We start from the raw sequence: 21,735 nt of genomic DNA, 5'->3' as shown, positions 1-21,735 counted from the left end.
AAAAAAATAATTTAGTACTGTAATATTTGTATTTATTTTATATAAATGTATTTTGTAAATATAACAATGTTTTATACTTTAATGCTACGGGACAGTTTTGCATTTATAATGAAGTATAATTGATTTTTACAAACCGTGCTTCTCAAGATTTAGTCTGACATTTGAATATCAGACTAAAGTTACTGAATGTATCATCAGTAACTTCTCAATTTTATTTCACTCCTTTAAACAAGTTTTAATGAGGTGTTTATTTTACTATTATACATCTACAGAACAGAATATTGTTTTTAGCATTATTATAAGAAATTCTGTTCATTCATACTAATATCCAATTGATTTTTGTTATCCACATCTGTTGAACTTGATTCATATATGTGAATTGTAAATTGTATTTCATTATACAAACTGGATTTAAGAACAAATTTTTATTTGTAATAAATCAAAATAAGATTATTTTTAAGTCCGAATAACATTTTTTTTTATAGCAGTTTTCTTGTAAAATAATTTATTTTTAATTTTCTCAAATTTTTATTGATTAAAATCTTGTTAACATTGAAGTTCCTATAAATGAATTCTTTTGACCATTATCAATAACTTTATCAGTTTTTCAGTTATAATTTTTCTTTAATTGTTATGATCAGGTTTTAAAATTTTTTTGATGCAGATTTAAAAAAGTTGATGTTTTTTATTTAAATATACATGGAATTCATTCCAGGATTTTTCAACTCACCTCTGTTTTTTCCTAGTTATCTAGATACTTTCTTTTTTTCTAGATACTAAAGAGAGTATATTGTATCTCTCCCCCCTCTCTCACTGTCTATATACACACACATACATACATACATATATATATCTTTTTATTATATATTTTATTTTTTTAGCATATACCATACCTAAGACAGTTTGCCAATTCAATTGATGGTGTATTGGAACAATGGCGTGATTATAAACAAAATGTACCAACATTCGGTGCTATTTTGTTAAATGAAGAGCTAACACATGTTTTATTAGTTCAGAGTTATTGGGCGCGAACATCATGGGGTTTTCCAAAAGGAAAAGTTAATAAAGAAGAAGATCCTACAAAATGTGCTGTTCGAGAAGTATGTATTTATTTTTATTGTACAATTTTTCTTTATGATCAAAATTTATGTTGTGGTTAGACCGTAATCCAATTTTTAGGATATAGTATTAATATTTAACATGTGTATTAAAACCTAACCTAATCTAATTGTTTATATTTTATTGACACTGAGCAAGAGTGATTGATGAATTGACAAAATGGATAAATTATTAAAAAGTGAAAGGATCAGTTTTAGAAAAAAGAATGTGCAAATTTTTTAATGTATAAAGGTAAAAAAGTAACATATAATTCATTTCCAGCAGGCTTTCTGGAGTCTGTACTCTCTAACAAACATTCTTTTATAAAAATACTGTGTCACATGTTTTTGTAATTATATTTTTAGGGTTCTTATGCAATCTCCATGAAGGCTGTCAAAAATGAGATGAGAACATATTACATAGTAGATACTTGGTATATTGATTTGATTATACCTGGAGAGCGGTCGTATACTTATCATGTCCTTAGCATCTTAACAAGCAAGTTGTTGCAGATTTGACGACAGGAAGATCCTCCTTTGTCAGTGTACTTATTAGGTGAAATCAAATTACAGTATTTTAATTGAATGATTGGATTCTATGTGGCTCTATATTCTGTTAGTACATAGCTGTGCGATCTGAAACAGCCTTAAAACAAGTCTTTGTCTCTTAGAATCTGTTCAGACAAATTATGATGTTTGTGATGTCGGTGCCACATTCCTCATTTGGTGCCATGCTTCACTTTAATTTGTTGCTCAGCCAACCTCTGTGCTTTCAATCGATCGCATGTGAGCTCCTATATTTGGGAGTCAATGAAATCGTGCACCTGGTTAAGGTGAGAAAAATATATTGTCCTGGTAAATTTTGAATACCCTTGTTGGTAGCCATTCATCAGGAATTATTGTAAAGCCTGATCTTATTCTTTGCTCAATAGCAGGCAGCAAAACTCAGACTAGGCTCTTGTAAAAGGAAATATTCTTTTGTTCCAAAACCCATAACTGCAGTAGGACCTGGAAATGATATTTTTCCGATTTCCACAGCTGAACTGGGTCTGTCAGATCACTAATTGATTGTTGGCACACATTTCTTGTGTATAATTGGACCCAACTGCTATGATACAGTAATTTATTTCTAACTCTTATTCACAGTATTTGATAGATAAGACCATTGCACAATAGTAAATACAGAATGCAGTGTACAAAAGAATAATCGTTCTTTAGGAATGTATCTTTATGAATCCCTGACAGCTCTCTTTGGGATACATCTAACGATATTTTATTTAAATGCAAAACCATATCATGTTTTTGAGTATGCACTCAAGAATTACATAAGATTCTATACTTGCAAAAATATGACTGTACCTTGTTCATTTTTTATGTGGTCAACTAAAATATAAAATTTGTACAGATGCATTTCTACGCTCAACAGAATCGAAACAAGTATTGAAAACTAGCAGATCAGTCCAGCTTGATGACTAATCATTCTGTTACTCGTATTATATTCTATTTGTATTGTACAAGGTGTGTTCAAAAAGTAACGAGAATTTTGAAATTTTGTGGGTTGTATTAGTCCAATTCTCAGGATTTTTTCGTTGTTGTTTTGATAAGCATGTCTGAAAAGTATCTGTACATTTTTAGCCATATTGGATGTTTAGTCTGTTGTCAGCTGTCAAAAAGATAACACATGTTTTGGTGCGATAGGCGATTTTTTATTTGTATAAATATGGATCAGAGAATTTGTATTAAATTTTGCTATAAGAATGGAATAAAGTGTAGCAGTGCTTTAAAAATGTTAAATATTGCTTTTGGTGAGTCTTCTGTGAGTAAAGCAAAGGTTTACAAGTGACATAAGCCCTTTCAAAGAAGGTTGTGAAGACATTGGAGTTGATGAGCACCCTGGACACCCCAACACAACAACTGATGAAAACATGGAAAAAGTAAAAGAAGTGATTATGAATGATTATGAAGTGATTATGACCGAATCACAATCAGAGAAGTCGCTGATGATGTTGGAATATCAATTGGCTCATGCCGTGAAATTTTTTCAGATGTTTTAGGTATGAAACATTTGACGGCAAAATTTGTTCCAAAATTATTGAATTTCAAACAAAATCAGCGGCGAATGGAAGTTGCTCAGGAGTCGCTAAAAGAAGTCAACAATGATGCAGAACTACTGAAACATGGGTTTCGAAACTAAGGCTCAATCATCCCAGTGGAGGCATTCTGGGTCACCAAGACAAAAAGCTCGACAAGTACAGTTGAATGTGAAGGTTATGCTCACCATGTTCTTCAACTTTAATGGCATAGTGCATCATGAGTTCTTGCCACGAGATCAAACGATCAATAAGTAGTATTACCTATAAGTTCAACGCCATTTGCGTGAAGCAATCCAAAAAAAACGCTCTGATTTGTGGCGAAACAATTCATGGCTTTTGCACCACGATAATGTGCCTGCTCACACTTCATGGCTTGTTTGTCAATTTTTAGCTAAAAACAACACTGTAATGATACTCCAGCTGCCATATTTGCCAGACATGGCTCCGTGTGACTTTTTTCTATTCCCAAAAATAAAGAGAACCTTAAAGGGCCATTGTTTTACATGCATAGATGAGATTAAAAATGAATAGCTGAAAAAGCTAAACACTATTCCAAAGATCGTGTTCCAGAGGTGTTTTGGGGATTGGAAAAACTGCTGGCATAAGTCTATAATATCTAATGGGGACTATTTTGAATGGGATAACATTAATGTAGACAAATAAATAAAATTCTTTCCAAAAAATAAAACTTTTTGTTACTTTTTGAACACTCCTTGTAATTAACATATTAAGTTGATCGCATTTGATAATTAATGTGCATTCAATTGACCTTTTTTTAACTTTTAGTTCAAGAATTTTATTAGTTCTAATTTTCTTCAGTAGAATCAATGTTTCACTTTATACATTTTCAAAGACTCGTCCTTATTTTTTATAATATTACTTTAAGTAAAAATTTGTTGAATAAGATCATTTATATTTTGCGACTATTTTATTTACTAATGCTTAGTTGTCTTACCTCAGAATTTTTCCTAAATCATCTGTTTTGAATTTAAATAAATGTGTTTTTTCTGTCATTAACTTTTTAAAAAACATATACCGATAATTACTTGAAAAAAAAGTTTAATAATTATGTTGATTATAAAAATGATGTAAAATAGTAACAGTATACAACATTATAAAATGCTAAAGAAATCTTTTGACTAAATATTATAGACATTTCAAAATACAATAGTCCACATTTACAAACAACATTAATAATATTTACAAATTGTAACTGCTCACTATTAAAAAAAAAAATACTGTATTACCATATAAGTGCATATCAACTTCATTACAAATATTCTTCAATTAAGTTTCATGAAAGTTATGATTGTACGTAATATTTTGAGACCACTCATGTTTCAGGAGCTTTTAAACATCACTTGAAGATGATGAGTGGTCACTGTATTAGCACTAATTCAGTATCAAATAATGAAAAACAAAATTGGTGACTCATCCGTTAAGATTATTGTATAACCAATTACATAACCCTTTGGGGGATTTAAATCAACAGTTTATAGTTCACTTTGACTCTTTCAACTGCTGCACAGTACTGAGGATGGGTAGGATGTTTTCTAGGAAAGCGTGAATCTGTTCTTTAGTGGTTTTGTAGTAATCAGAGAGAAAGTAACTTGTTACAGCATATTATTGAGCCTCTCAGTTTAAAATTGTTTTCTATTAATGTACTGTTGCCATCTAGTGACATCCTAATTTCTAAGGAATTGTTGCCGAGATGATCATGTAATAATAATATTAGTGAGATGTAATGCACAGTCACTCATAATTCACAGATCAAAAGAGATTGTCATATTTAATTAATAAAAATATGTCATAAAAATCCATTTTATTTTCTGCAAAATTAGATTTTTCCACTATTAACTACTATAAATTTCTCCCAAAAATTAACCGGTTTTCTCATATCATCATTGAAGAAAGCTAGAGGTCTTTTCTTGATCCGTGACCTGACTGCATTCTTCAATTCATCATCTGTGTGAAGTTAATACCCTTAATATCCCTCTTTAATTCTGGAAAAAGTAAAAATTGAAGGGTGTCAAATCTGGTGAATATGGAGGATATGAAATAGATTAAAATGTCAACTTTGTGTGGGTTTTCATGGCACCAATAGCTAACAGATTTTACAGTAATCTGCTTACGTAAAAATGTGTTCTAGTCATTATTTTGATGCTACTCATCAGTCACTAAAACCATCAATCATTGCAAGGTTCATCCTCCAATATCCATTACCGGCCTCTGATGCATAAAATTGTATTGCCTACTATTCACAGTACTTTTCTTACATTATTTGAATGGCTTTTAGATTATGATAAATGTCATTAGTGCTCACTTTTTCCGCTGTTAAAAATTAAATTACTGCATCTAGTTTTAGACACGTTGATGTAGCAGGTGTACTCAACTCAATGTTGATAGTGACTGAAAAAGAATGAGAGGGCATGGATCAATGAGTTTTAAAGTATTAGTAGTAGGGAAATGAGATGTGGCCGTACCTTTTGCTTTGTGCAGCATTTTATTCTGTTATGTTCCAGCATGCATTACATCCTCATCTATTGTATTTTGTATTGTCTGTAACAGTAAAGGTGACATTTTTTGTGGAAAACTTTTGGTTACATTTTCCCATTTTCAGTGATCTCATCTTGTTTAACTTTGATGTCGGCTTTGAGTTTTAGTTGTCTGTTTCATCTCTGTTAAGGGCCATAATGTAAAGAAATTTTATATTATATGTCAAAATTTGTTTTTTATTTTTATTTTGCTGAGTGAATGTTTATTTTCCAGTTTCTGCAAGGATTTGTGGTTATTTCTTTAATGGCTGTACATAAAAAAACAACCTTCAGTTAATATCATTATCTAGTATAAATCTGTATCTCTGCTGAGATTTGACTTATTTTAACGAGCCAAGCCTGTTTATCGTATGTCTTGTCTAGGCATCCTCACTTGTGATTTTTGTATACAGCACCTTTAAGTTAATTTCCAAACAATTAACACCTGTTTAGAAGTAACATGACATCATAATTTCTTGGAGCATTACAAGCAATAATTTTTGGATAGAGTCATAAGACAAAGCAGTTTTTATTACTGTCTGCCATACATTTTTCACTCTATCAGATACTGAATTTTTTAGTTCTGTCAAAAAATTTTGAGATGTTGTGATTTATTGTTATAAAATTAACACCCCAAAATATGGAAGCACAAAACTTTGCAGCGGTACCACTACGTTTCAAATATATTCTAAAAGGAGCTTCATAGTGATTTTTTTTTAACTATAAACTACTGTTTTTTTTTATTATTGTTATTATATAAATTATTTAAGTTCCGTACTCTTTACAGGTTTTAGAAGAGACTGGTTTTGATATAAGTAAAATGATTAATGCCAATGATTATATTGAATCAAATGTCAATGATCAATTGATCAGGTTATACATAGTTACCGGTATATCTATTGATACTAAATTTCAACCGCAGACTAGAAATGAAATTAAAGCAGTTGAATGGTTTCTTTTATCAGATTTACCAAGTACTAAAAAAGATATGACACCTAAATTAAAAATTGGTGTCAGTCCTAATTCATTCTTTATGGTTGTGCCGTTCATGAAGTAAGTATTAATTTAAATTTCATAATTTTGTTATCCTTTACATTAGATTCATAAGTGTTGAATAAAGATTAATCAAAGGTTTCTTGTAAAATATGTTAAATATATAATTGAAGATACAGGATGTAAGAAGATGAGATATTGGCTTAGAATAGAAAATAATGTTGAAGCACATCAAACCAGTTTGTTAATTCAAATAATATTAAAAATTTAATATGAATGTTTACATAATTTTCTGAACTCCTTTTTTTGTTCTATATACTTATATTTGATAAATATAATTTTAAATAAAAAAGTTGTATTATTTTTTTTTAACAGGAGATTGAAGCGTTGGGTATCTGATAAAGTGTCAAAAACTACCCAGAGTCAGAATAATCCTGGTCCATTTCGTAGACAACGACATAAGTCAATGGGTGACATTGAATCAAGTTCAAGTAATTTATCATCATTTAATAGCAATGTAAATTTTGGAATGTCTAATAGCAAATCAAGAAAACAACAACAATTTTCAAATTCAATGCAGGTTAGTCTGTTTTATTATTGTATTACTTTCCACGCTATATAGGTGTATTTTGTACCTTATATTTGTCCTTTATAATTTGTAGCTATACGCTATACTATACAAGGGAAAGGATATATATATTATGATCGGGTAAAATTTTGTATGTCTAGGTTTCTTCCGGACCTTAACGTTTCATGATCCCCTCTAACCAGAAAAATATTTCAGCATTGAAAAAGTTCAAAAGGATGTATATATGTCCATATGTTTGTTGCTTGATATCTCCAAACCATATGGACTGATTTGGATGTAATTTGTTACAATGATTTTTATATATGTTGTATTGATGTCATTTAATATAGATGACATTCGGTCACAGGAACAACGAGATAAGGAAGTTATGGTTCCTGCATCATAAAAATTTTACTCAAAGGAATTTTCATACAGTTTAATTCTCCTTCAATAGTAAAAAGATACTTTCTGATGATATTTTGTGTTATTCAAACTTCTCTAAAGAAGTTGAATTAAAATCACTTTTTTAAATTTTTTTTTTTTTTTTTTTTTATTACTAAGTAGCCAGAACACTTGCATAGTTACCAAACTAGATATTTAATTTAAATCCATTATTTTCTGACTATCCTTCATTCATATATATTTTTAATCTGTTTTATATTAGGAAAACAGAATAAATATCTGGTATTATATTGCAGTGGTAATGAGAAAGCTATACAAGTCTGGTGTTTTTTATTAAAAAAAAAACCATGAAGACTTGGTCCCTAAATGATAACAAAATGCATGAAATACCATCCTTCATCTTTACTCTGTAGATCAACAAGAACTGGTTCATTGAATTTGGTTTTGGCCAAATTGTCGTTTTACATTACCTAACAACTTTAAATTTTATAATGCTATTACCTGAAACGTTTTTGAAAACAGGTTCTAAAGGATGAGGTTTACTATTTTACCTAGAATCCATTATTGAACCTGTTGATTTTTAAAATAAAAATTTTTTGTTTATCCAAAATGTGAAAATAATTGTTATTAAAAGATTATTGAAAAGGTAAAAGACATTATTGAAAAGCTTTTTTTTTAAAAATCACATTTTTTAACCTCCGGGACCACGTATTGCTTCAGAGAATGAGATGAATGATTTATAGCGTGTGTGAAAATGCCATGCCTGACCGGGATTTGAACCCAGGACTCCGCATGAAAGGCCAAGATGCTACCACTCGCGCCATGGAGACCAGCAAAATCACAAAAAAAATCCTTTTCAGCACACCAGAAGATGAAGGTAGATTTCACCAGTGCTAAGTAGGGGATAAAAAATATTTCCACCTTAAAGTTAAAAACCTCAAATTTACTCAATACAACAATGGTTGCATATGAATAAAAGTTTCACACGTTTAGCATATGATAAGCCTCATCTTTTACAATTTCAGCGACATTTTGGTCATCCCTTGCTGTAAGGATTGGTCATATCAAAAATTGTTAACGACACAAGTTTTAGGTAATGTTTAGAAGAGTAATGACCACTTTAAACCGATTCGATACTGTCCCTGTTAAGGGAGGTATATTTTTTTGTTTTCAAACCCCCATTTTTTTTACCCTGTGGGCCAATGGTTGGTGATTATCACAAAAAGTGAAATTTCACCGTTTTTCATGTTCAACTTTAGTGGTAATTTTCTTATAGAAAGAAGAGAGATAGGTAAATAAACCACTGAATTAATCTTTTACCTTGAAAAAAATAATTAAATTGATTTTTGTTTCATCCTTCCAGGAGCAATAGTTTTTTAGTTATAATTTTTTCCATAAAGCCTTACAATCACAAAAATAGGTGGTGTGCGCACCGCAACAAAAATGGCAGCCTTGGGTAAACTGAAAATAAAATTTAAAAAAAATAAATAAATAGTTTTAAGGTCCTGAGACATGTAAGGAATAGTGGATAAGTTTCAATTTTATTTGAATTGGTCAAGCAACCACCCATGGGTTACTTCAAATGATTGACCCCTCTTCATTTGAATGTTTCACAATGAGTAACAATGCATTTTCTGGAAAAATTTTCTAAATGATTCATAAGTACTAGTTACTTCTTTCAGTATCCTTCAAACTTGGTTTTCTACAAAATATATTTGCTATGGTTCTATGAGTATCCCTAATCTTATAAGCTAAATATTCTCAAATTTCATTACCGTATTTCGTTATATATTTCACTTTGTTATTTTCAGGAACTGAATATAATTCTTGTTCATCTTCAAGATTAGATCTCCTAAACCTTCATCGATGTCATAAGGAAAGTTTTCTGTTTCACTTGAATTGCACATCTCATCTTAATCAATTGTCATCTTATGAATGTTCTTATTCTTTCTATATTGATAGTCTTTTTATATCCAATATTCTTTCTATATCATGAGTAGAAATATATTTACTCATTATAAAAAAAAATAAAACAATTTCCGCACAAAAACTTGAATAATAAAATTAGCACTGTACAGAAAGTATCATCTACTATAACACATTGAACGAATATATATACACACACAGGTAATTGATTACAAGCAGACAAGCCAACTTACCGTAACAAAATAATATTTTCTCATTTAGAAAAAAAACTGAATAAAACTTTACAAGGACTAAAAACTGTTTTAAGAATAAAACTGTTACAAGGAAAATAATCGTTTTTACAAATATTTTCCTTTAAAAGTAATGGGACGAATAGTTTGTTGGACCAAGGGGGAGTTAAAGAGAACATAAAATTTACTTTTATTGACACAAATTAATTTTTTCAGACCTTTATATTGTACGGTGTTTATTAGCACAATATTTTTCTATACTGTGGACAGTTTTTGACCCACCTCTTGATTCATCTAGGGTTAAGCTAAGGAAACAGCCAAAAATCACAGGGAGCCATGGTGAGTAAAGAGCCTACTGAAGTTGTTCGATCCTGTATTTTGCCAAGGATAAGTTGTGATGCATCGGTTATGTAGTTATGTTGACAGTTAGTCCATGAGGTGCATACATGTGATGCACCATACTTTCATAATCAAAAAAGACTGTTAGCGAGACCTTCATATTGCTTCATGATTCTCTGGTTTTCTTTTGCCTTGGAGAATGGAGTTTTCCAGCAGGATGACTGTGCCTTTGTCTTAGTCATACCCATAACCCACATTTCATCTACAGTTATTTTTTTTGTAAAATCAAGATCGCTATTAGCTCATTTCAGCATGTCTTGATCAACAGTTTTCCTTTTGTTCATGAATGAGAAGTTTTGGGAAAAATTTTACTGCTGTGTCTGTCGTAACCCAAGATCTTCCATTAAAATCGATTGTGCTGAGCCAAATGACATTTTTCTTCATTTTCAAGCTCTCTTGATTGTTACGTCACAATCAGTTATCATCATCTGTCAAACTTGCGTGATTTTTTGAGATTTTCCTGTTGCAAGGACTGCCAGAGCATTTGTTACTTTAGATAGATGTTTGGGCATCTTAGAAATGGTGATACCACTCTTTAATTTTTGGAACACCTGTAGCTTGATGACGAAAAGCTGTTTGAATTTCCCCTATTTTCTCTATTTGCATGTCATCAAGTTTCTGACAAAATGTTATGCAGATCTCTGCTCAACCCGTTCAATCATTCTGAATAGCAAATAGAAGCGCTACTCACATGTTTTACTTTCACGGCTGCTAAGCAACAAAACAGGGAATCATATCAACCGATACGAGTAAAGTGATGGTCCCCCTGCCACGCTACAAGTATAAATTGTACTTTTTGATCACACCTTATACATAATGGTAATCAAATGTATTGTGATCAATTTTATGATGACCAAACGTTGATTCTAAAAAAGCACACATCTTTTTTATATAACATTACTGTAACTGTTGTTGAAAAGTGTTACAGTAACTCAATTACAATAGTAATTGTGGTCTTTGAATGAATACAAGTTTGAGATTCATTGAAGTGAATGCCATACTGAACTGACACTCGTGCTGTGTAGCAGTTACTCGCTAATTTAATATAAAATTTTCATCAGTCCAAACATGAAAATTTTTTTGTTGACTGTATCTTCTCCCCTTTATCTGCTGTTAGCATTGTTATAACTGACATTAAATTTATTTGGTTCATAATTAAATGAAATTGTTTACAAAAATTCCTTCTAACAGTATAACCCCAGGAACTCTACTCTGAGATAATTTCCGTTTTATATGGAATAAGATCTGTTGGAAGATTTCATAAATGTTAATTTTTTTGAGATGCCAAGAGAAATACTTGGTTTTCTTATTGAACGCCACTGGCATTGTAAGAAGCTACTCTAGCTGTTGAAATGCTTTCCTCAATTTTGTGTTTTCTTTTTACATGTAAAAAACCTTTTTTAGGGGAGTCCATATTTATTTTTAAAAAGAATTTTTTTTTAAATTCATAAAATTGTTATAAATTAAATATGAAAACAAAAAGTCATTTTGCCAGGTTGTTCTGTTTCTAGATTTATTAAAGTTTTTGTTTATATAAACATTAATCGATCAAGTGTTTATCAGATATCTAGTGCAATTGAAATATATTGGGGTCTACAGGCTGCTGGATACATGGTTTGTATCCATTATGCTTGTTATATGATGGATAACAAAGCAATGACATTTTAATTAAAACTTGATTATAAAATTATGGTTTGGATTTAGTATTAAAGAACTGTTAGTGTTAGAATGTAATTGATTTGCTTTGACCTCAAATTATTTATCTCCCACATTGGAAGGTAAGTGTGCTGACCTTTATGACACACTGTATAATTTACCGATGATGCAGTCTTAGATCTATTTTAAATTACTTATTCATATTAATTTTAATATTTATTAATTTATTAGAGCTTAAAACTTTCATCTTTTTACTGAAAATAAAAAAATTGCAGTAAAATCCATATGTTTATGTATGGATATTGCATAGATTTCTACCAGAAGCATAAAGAAAGAACTTGAGATGACTACTACTTAGCATCAGTATAAGGTTCTCAGGAATATGGATACGTAATAATTTTATTCTACAACAGTGGACTGAATGCTAACTAAAGAAAAAAATGTCTGTTATATTTGTGTACACAATTATTGACGACATTAATTTTTTTTATGTGTTTACTTCCTTGTATGAAGTACAAGAAATAATTGTAATCTTGAAAAATTTTGGTTTTCAGATTTAAACGAAAATATCCATTTTGACCATCCCTGAATCCATTTTGACTAGTTTCAGCGTGACATCTGTACGTACCTCGCATAACTTAAAAACGATTACCTGTAGGATGTTGAAATTTTGGATTTAAGACTGTTGTAACAGTCTTAAATCCAAAATTTAAGACTAGTTATGCACCTCCCCTTTTGATCGCAATCAACCTGACCAAAAATGTCCAAAAAAGCCCAAAATCCAAAAACTTTTGATTTTGAACTTTTTCTTAACTGCAGTAATAAACCCTCATTGAGACCTTTTCAACGATACATCATAAGTGGCACTTATTTCATCGGTTCCAGAGTTATAGCCAAATAAAATTTTAATTTATGAAATATTTGGATCTTACAAGGGGAAGGCACATCGGTTTGAATCAGACTTCATCTCCCTTTTTTTAACTTTTTTTTTTTTTTAGTTTAAATGTATTGATTAATTAGCAATTAACCTCTGATTGTAAAATAAATTTTTACGATAAATAATATGTCAATAATAATTTTAAAAAAATATGAAATAAAATCAGAAGTTATTAATGAAATAATATGTACTTTTCATTTAAAAAAAAAAATGTTTATATGTAATTTAATAGGTGTACAAAGAAGTCGTGTGGTGCCCACATCAAATTTTTTTTATATGTATCAGTGCTGTCTTGCTTTGTTGAAGTTTGCTGTTTTTTGTACCTAACAAAAGCATAGTTTCTAACTAGAGTAAGTTTTTATATTTTGAAATTGGCTTCACTTTTTTATTCATTTATTAAGTGAATAATATTGATATTAATTTTTTTTAATATATTTATAATTAATTATGAATTATAATTAATAATTATTTATTTATATATTATAATCAGTAATTATTTAATTAATTCAGTTCATTTAATAAATTGATATAATAAATTTTTTAATGATTATTTTTTTATGAGTTTGAAGGGTGGTGATTTGCTATCATTATTATACCGTTTTTGTTTTGTTTTGTTTTTTTTTACTTTATAATTCTGTTGTAGGCTGAATTACAAGAACTTCAAATGATGCAAGCTTTAAAAAATATGAATACTAACACATCTTCCGCATCATCACCACCTCGTAATACAAGACAGCGTCATGATAAGGACAGAAAGCAACCTTTTAAACGGAAGTTAAATTTCAACAACAATAATGGCAGCAATAATAATAACCAAGGTATGTTACAAGATTTAAAGAAAAAATAATATTACTTTTGTGTATTAGTTAAAATTAACAAAGAAAATCCTAACGTATGTTTGTTAAAAAAAATCTTATCATGTTAGTTATAATTTTTCCATTTTTTTTAATCATCATTCTAAATAATATTTTTCATCAGTCTGAACAATGAAGAATTACCCGCCCAAAAACAAAAATGCAAATTTCTATGAGCCATTCCCCACAAGAACTACGGTAAAATTGATATGGTTCAGCTTAATTAAAAGTAGACTGCTTTTAAAACTAGCTGTGAAAAATATTAAACAGCCACCATTTTGCTTATTTTTATCCACAGCCTAAACCGTTTTACATCAATATTTTTTGTTTTTCAATATCTTTTAAAAATAAGTATTCCATTGTTCAAAATTCACTTTTCCATGGTTAAAAATTCAATCCCTTTGACACACATTGACATAGATGATTATTAATCAACTTCATAATATTAACGGCTGACAGATAATGAGAGAGCATGAATCAATGAATATTGGAATTTTAATAGTAAAGAAAAGAAACTACAAGATGGCAGCACCTATAATTTTATACAACATTTTGTTCTCTTATTATGTTCCAGTGCACATTACATTTTACCCACCTTCTGTACATAAAAATCAAACTCAGAGAGTGCTTGTAGTAGGTTGTTAATAAAAAATAAATTATTTTGAATCTTGAAGAAATCTGCTGTTACTATATTTTTGAGTTTACATTATTAATTTTTTATTTGGAATATATTTTTGATTATTTCTTAAAACTTTTTGTAGTTTTTTTTTTAATAAAACATAATTTTTTAGCTGTCAGTTTTGTTGTAGTTACATGGGTAATTTCACTGTCTGATATACATATTACATTGTTTTGTCTAGATTGATATCTATTGAATCAGGCATAGCTGAATCTGAATCTGTACATCTAAATTATTATAATTAACAGTAATATCAGAAAGAACTAAGTATTATTTTCCAAAGTGTTGTTTTCTGTATTTATAACCATTCCATATGAATTGCTTACAGATAAATCATTGTTAACATCATCCCAAAAAGTTCCCTTCATTATTGAAGAACTTGCTGTCAAAATCATCAAAAATATACATTATTTCATTGCCATTTAACTTTTTCTTATTTTTAACACTATTTTTAATAACATCAATGAATTACTGATAATAAAACACTGCTTACAATAAGAGCAGCACTTGACACAAAAGCTATAAAAATATGCTTACAGCGAATCTAGCGAACCAATCAGCATTGTTACAGCTTTTAAACAAAGTACAGTAAATTGAAAACCATTGCTAATTATTAACAGATAGCTGGAAACTTTTATAAGTAGTGTAAAGGAAATATCTTATAACTGGATTTTTAATTGTATTCTATTGCCAGAAAAGCTAATCAGCAGCATTTGCTGACCGAGTTTAATATCGCTTATATACATATTTAACTTTTATAAACAAACAGTACAATTAATACATTATCATCCGTTTCTTAAAATTTATTAAAAAATTATAAATCTTTTGCAAACTAGGTGTAAAGGATCGTCTGAGAAAGTGATTTTCCCAGAAAACAAATTTATTTAATTTTTTTTTTGTGTTAATGCAGATGTTGATGGATCTCATAAAGCACGATCGCAATATATATCATCACGAAGCAAAACACCTCAACAGAATAGTATTATGGTAGCGTCATCGTGGATTAATTTTAAATTCAATAGAGAGGCCATATTAAAAGCATTTTTAACTAATGACTGGTAGTCTTCATTTTTAAGATAGATGAATATCAAAGGATGATTTCTTAAGCATTATGTAAGTAAATTTCATAATAATTTTAAATGAATTGCCGCATGACCAAATTAACGTTGAATCAGGACTTGATCGCACAATGTTGTAATCAACACCGAATTCTCTACAATGCATCTGGCTTTACTTCACAACATGCAGGAAAAATGGAAAAATATGAATTACCAGCTTGTAATTGAAGTAGTTGAAGTAATCCACCTCTTTTACTCATCAACAAAGTATCCAATAATGTTTCTGTCTATGTTATGAATTACTTTTTCCTCATACGGTCCTTATTTACAATTGTAAAATGGATACTAAAAAGACAGTAAGAACTATTAGAAAAATTTAATGATACTGAAGATTTTGTAAATAAACAATGCAAATATTAATAAACAAATTAAATGTTAATATCAGCACTGAATAATAATGGTTAGTTGTACTAACAGTTTTAAAAATTTATAACTTTCATTAACAATAATAAAAACTATTAAATATGCAATACATGAACAGATGTACGTAGTAGATGCTTCCAACCCATCTGTACTGGTAACCATCATTCATTCTGTTGAGTCAACTGGTGGTTTAGAAGTCTTTAGTTCACAAATTTTCTTCTCGCTAAGTTTATTTACATTATAATAGTTTTTATTTTATGTTTTCTTATCATGCAAGTTTACCGTATGTTTCAAAAAGTGGATGCAGTCTGAATTAAAATTATTCCTTTGCATCATATCTATGTTGAATGCTATATCCTTTAAGCTGGATGACGTTCTTTTCCATTTTTTAGCATTCACCTCTACCATTTTTCATTATGTTTGTTAACTGATGCTTGAAATCTCACTATTTTCAATTAAGCGTACATTTTAAAAAATTACACTTTTTAAATAAGGATTAAGATGAATGTCTGGTGATATAAGATTACGGATAGGTCCGTTTACAGATTATTTTTTAGCCATTTTCAAAGAATTATGTTTAACCATCTGGTAAGAGTAATCAAAATATAGGCCAATGTAAGAGGCACAGTTCAAAAGTGAGGACTGATTTGTAACAAAATGAGTACAGTGAAAAATGAAAAATTAAATATCGGTTTCAAATTTTTTAATTTTTTCTTATTTTTCTACACAATCATCATTTCGTTCTTTTGATATTGCAAAACAAACTTCTTCAAACCTACTGCATAAAATTCCCCGTCTAGGATTATAGCCACTTTTACTCAGGGATTTTCTACACTTCACTTTCTCAAATCATCGAGACGCAAGCCAGTTTTTGAAGTGTAGGAAGAGATGGTAGTCACTGGGCACAAGATCAGGACTGTAAGAGGATAATCAAAAATTTCCCATCCAAATTTTTTAATTGTTTCTGTTGAGCATGCAGCCATGTATGATGTTCATGCATTATGATGTGCATGCATTATCATGAAGAAGAACAATTTCTGATCTCAGCATTTCCCATCAGTTTTGAATGGTGTGACACAGTTTAGAAAGCGTTTCACAATAGAATTGTGATATGATGGATGTTCCAGGTTCCATGAAATCAATCAAAAGCATTCCCTTTTGTCCCAGAATATAGCTTGTTATGACTTTCCTTCAAGACTGGGCTTGTTTGAATTTGTTCAGTTTGGGTGAACCAGATTGATGCCACTGCATGGATTGTTGTTTTCATCTCGGCTTTGATGTATGAAATCCATGTATCATCACCAGTGATGATGTGGGAAAAATTGATCTCCCTCTTGATTAAAACAGTCAAAAAAAGCTCTTTCAGGTGTCATTCTCTGATGTGAGCACTTGTCAATATTTGGCACCCATCATGCACATTGTTTACGATAGCCTAGAGTGTTAGTCACGATTCTTAACAACGTTGCCTTTGAAATGTCTGGAAATTCTAGAGAAAGATTGCTAATCTTAAAGCAACAGCTTTCTCTCGCTTCTGCATTCACACGTTCAATGAGATTGTCAGTCCAAACTCTAGACCAGTCACTTCTGTGTTTGTCGTGAACATTTGAACAGCCTTCCTTAAAATCACAACACCTTCACCTCACTTTTCCTTCGCTAATTGTGGTGAGCCATATTGTTTCACAATAATTGATGGTGAATTTCAGCAGCATTACATCCTCTTGCTTATAGAAATCTAATCGCCGATTGAACTTCATAATTGGCAGTATTTGTTATTACTGCACTCATTTTAACACACTGTCTCACAGTGACGAACAACAATGAACTGATGGCAATGTGACGGTTACATACCCAACAGACCAATTACAGCTACTACACGCACGAACCAATCAGGTTGCCAATCGCTATTTATAACTAATCAGCTTCTTTCTTCTTTCTTTTTCCTGTTTAGCCTCCGATAATTACCGTTCAGATAGTACTTCAGAGGATGAATGAGGATGATATGTATGCTTGTAAATGAAGTGTAGTCTTGTACAGTCTCAGTTCGACCGTTCCTGAAATGTGTGGTTAATTGAAACCGAACTACCAATGAACCCCAGTATCCATGATCTAGTATTCAAATCCGTGTAAAAATAACTGTCTTTACTAGGACTTGAACGCTGGAACTCTCAACTTCCATATCAGCTGATTTGGGAAGACACCTTCACCACTAGACTAACCCGGTGGGTTATAACTAATCGGCTGTTGCTTTTGAACCACACCTCACATATATTCATCCTCTGAAGTTTCTGTGGGACATTGACAAGAGAGTTTTGAAACATTGGTATTTTGCAAAAGCACCTATACCCAATATTATGATCAATTACTATACTTGCTTTTACAGTTATGCTGCTGCAGAGATATAGCTGTGAAAATAATAAAACTAAAAAACTTTAAAAACTCTTCTAAAAAAAAAGTTTTTTATTTCTTAAATTCTGATTTTGTAAACTATATAAAATTAAAAGTTAATAAGTTGTAATTTATTTTAATTTAGTAGCGAATTGTAAAGACAAATTTAAAAGAATTAAAAAAAGTATTTTTATGTAATTTCATTATTATTATTTTTCTTTTTAGTTTTAGTTTTTTTGTAAAGAATTTCTTTCATTTTTTTATCAGGTCGTGTGGATGGAAGACCTACAGAATCAGTGGTGCAATTTTTGTTTAGAAATAATTTAGTAAATATTTACATATTTAAATGTGTAAGATACAAATTGAAAATAGAAGAGCAAACTATTAAAAATAATATGGTTGTAACAAATTTATATTTAAAATAAAAGTAATACATTATAATATTTATTACCGCATGTAATACGGTAATAAAAAACATCTTTGAAAAGAAGGGGATATGAGTATGAGTTTTGTTAGTTGCAAAAAGAATTACATTCGTTATTTGATGTAAACATAAATGAATTTTTTTTTTTATTTATATTTTGTTACAGTTACAATCGTATAAAAGTTATAAGATTTGTGTTACTGTAAACAGTTTGGACTTGTTATGATTGTTAATTATAACGATTTGTTTCTTAAGAATTTTTTATTTTTATTCCGTGGAATTTTCATTTGTATTGTTTACAAACTGCAAATTATATTCCTTTGTAATTAATCCTATTTATTTCCTGCTTATCGATTTACTTTTCTTGATTGTTTATGAGGGGGTTATTTCAAAATAGATTTCAGATAAATTACTTAAAAAGAATAATAAATTAATTTTTTTTTTTTTTAATACTTAAATTATCAATTTGCAAGGGTTGTTCAACAATTAAAGAGACAAATGTGGAAAACTATTTAATAGAATAAACTGAAACCATTAGCATAGAAAATATGCTACTCATATTTTCTATGAGTTTTGATTATTTAAACCTCTTCTGTTTATATCAAAATGTCAGCTCTGCTTGAAACATATACTATAATAGAACAGTGTGTTGTGGTACAATTTTTATTTTCTGAAGATGTGAAATCAGCCGAAATTCATTCAGTGTTAAAATATGTAGTAAAAAGTGTATATTAATCATATGTAAAAAATATGGTAAAAAGCAGATTTTTATATGTTGATCAAACCATTTAAATCAGTCAAAATAAGTGTCACCATTTACATTGTAGAAAAATTTTATTAATGTTTTGCCACATCGCATTAATGATTCTGTTTGCAAGAAAAGACGCATAAATATTTGGGAAATTGCTGAAATTTGTCTGGCAATTATCAACACTGTATGTTCCATTATCTATAATAAGCTGAGTTAGTGCAAAATGTGTTGTAGGTGGGTTCTGAGGCAGTCAATTCAAAATCACAGACACCTGGATTAACATTTGTACAGAACTTAAATGGCGGTTTTTAGTGGAAGGTTTTTAGATCGCATTGTAATGGGCCTAGTGAATAAAAATAAGTAGTCTTATCTTCCAAATTTGAAGTAATCGCTTCAATTGGAGAAAATAAAAATTAAAGGTAATACTAGACTTTGAGTGTTTACTGTTCTGGTGAGTGAACACTTCTAACGTTTAAAATTTTCCAGACTTCGCTTAAATTTTTGTGAATAAAGTTAAGGCAGCAGTTCGAATTTTGAGTAAACACTTGGATAATTATTAAGCTAGGGTTAAGGTATTCATGTTTACTTATTTCTCTGTTCATTCAGAGTGATTTGAAAGCCGATTTGGTTTTACAACTTGGTTTACTGTCTAGGCCAACTGTTATTGCACCAGGCACTTTTGAAAATAATGGATTTTCTTTGTATTTAACAAGTCAAACAGTGCTTTTTCCCAGTCATTCAGCTGAATTGCTTATGGCATGAATGTCAGATTTTTATTTTCACAATAGTCTCCATCTTGTTCAAATATTTTCTTAACTGCGAAAGCGTAACTTGTTTGCCAATTTTGTTACTAAATTTTTCCATCAGAGTGTCTGCACCTTTTGTTTCTGTATGGCGACAATTATGTGCAGCAACATAAATTTATTTAATAAAATTTTGATAATTTTAAAATTTCATTGAAACTCATCCAATCTGAAGGAATTAATTAATTTTTGCCTTCCTTGCTGGCCATGTTTTTTTCACAGATGACGACAAAAGAACTGAACTCAGCTAAGTGAAATGATAAAGGTTTTGGTATGTTGTACCATGACAATTGATTACTTTATTCTTTCGGTCAATCACAATATAAAATATAAACAAATGAAGGCACCATTAGTTACATTTGAGTACTCGCACAGTACTCAGAAGTGAACACTTTCAAGGTAAGTCATTGCTCACGAGTGATTACTTATTTTTATTCACTAGGCCCAGTTTGAAATGAAATCTGAATTCATTATTTTGAGCCAGAATCCAAACGTCAGTGTTTGCAGTCAGGAAAATTCAATACCTGTGCATCAGCCAGTAAAGTGATGCTAACAATATTATGCAACTATAAAGGCCTAATTTATTACAATTATAAAAACAGTGTATGTTTGACAATAATAAGTAATATTGTGAAATTTTAGGAAATTAAATAAAATTTCCAAAAAGAAGAAAATGTCCTGGTTCTCTCTTAAAAGGTGCAATTCTTCTGGTTGATAATGCCTACCCCTCCTCATACTGCTCAAAAGAAACAGAAAGCTATTCAAAAATTAGGTCGGGAGCGGATGCCATGTCCACCTTACAGCCTTTATCTTGATCTCGCTTCATTAGTTGTTTTTTTTTGTTACGCCCTCAAATAGTTTTTAGATCCGAATAAGTTCGACAACAATGAGCCGGTCAAGAATGCTCAGACACAAAGTGAATAAATTTTTACTACTGGAATAAGAAAGCTCACTGATAGATGGAATGAGTGCTTGGAATAAGAAAGCTCACTGAAAGATGGAATGAGTGCTTAAATGTAGCTGAGGATTTTGTTGAAAAGGAGCATTAGTTTGATTGTCATTAAATAAATAATTTTTCTAGTCATTTGTCTCTTCAATTATTGAATAACCATTTTATATGTATATACTCATCATAAAGTATGAAACAGGAAACCTAATGAACATTCAAATCCCATAATGCAAAATTCTTTACTCATTTCCTCTATTGCATCACTGTATTTATTGGATTCAATTAAAATAATGCAGTGATTGTCAATTTATTCTACAATTATAGGATATTGTGAAGTCTTCTCATATTGGATGACTTAAAATATTATTGAAACAAATTTTTAAATATTTTTTCATAAAAAACCAATTAAAAATATATTTACGTCAACAAGAGAGTTCTTTTTATAGACTCAGTATATCATTAGTGAGGATGTACTTCCATTAAATTTCTAAATATGAAAATGGTTTTACGTGTACTGGATTTTTTTTGCGCTATATCCTTCATAGAGATGTTCAGATGCAACTTCATACCATTC

At 30.0% G+C, this 21,735-nt stretch overlaps 1 protein-coding gene across 1 annotated transcript in view; it reads left to right on the top strand.

Moving 5' to 3' along the window:
- The window catches only part of LOC142333704 (m7GpppN-mRNA hydrolase-like), a 60,350-nt gene extending 41,398 nt beyond the window's left edge, over positions 1 to 18,952 (top strand). Inside the window, exons 3-8 of the mRNA XM_075381136.1 lie at positions 882 to 1,100; positions 6,512 to 6,777; positions 7,093 to 7,297; positions 13,479 to 13,653; positions 15,279 to 15,481; positions 18,502 to 18,952. Coding sequence (XP_075237251.1) covers positions 882 to 1,100; positions 6,512 to 6,777; positions 7,093 to 7,297; positions 13,479 to 13,653; positions 15,279 to 15,430 — 1,017 coding nt within the window. The 3' untranslated portion in view covers positions 15,431 to 15,481; positions 18,502 to 18,952. The remainder of the gene's footprint in view (positions 1 to 881; positions 1,101 to 6,511; positions 6,778 to 7,092; positions 7,298 to 13,478; positions 13,654 to 15,278; positions 15,482 to 18,501) is intronic.
- The last annotated feature ends 2,783 nt before the right edge of the window (positions 18,953 to 21,735 follow it).

Source organism: Lycorma delicatula, chromosome 13 (genome assembly GCF_047948215.1).
Source record: "Lycorma delicatula isolate Av1 chromosome 13, ASM4794821v1, whole genome shotgun sequence".
Taxonomy (NCBI): domain Eukaryota; kingdom Metazoa; phylum Arthropoda; class Insecta; order Hemiptera; family Fulgoridae; genus Lycorma; species Lycorma delicatula.
Note: the sequence above shows the minus strand (reverse complement) of the source record. Positions and strands in the feature narration are given on the sequence as shown.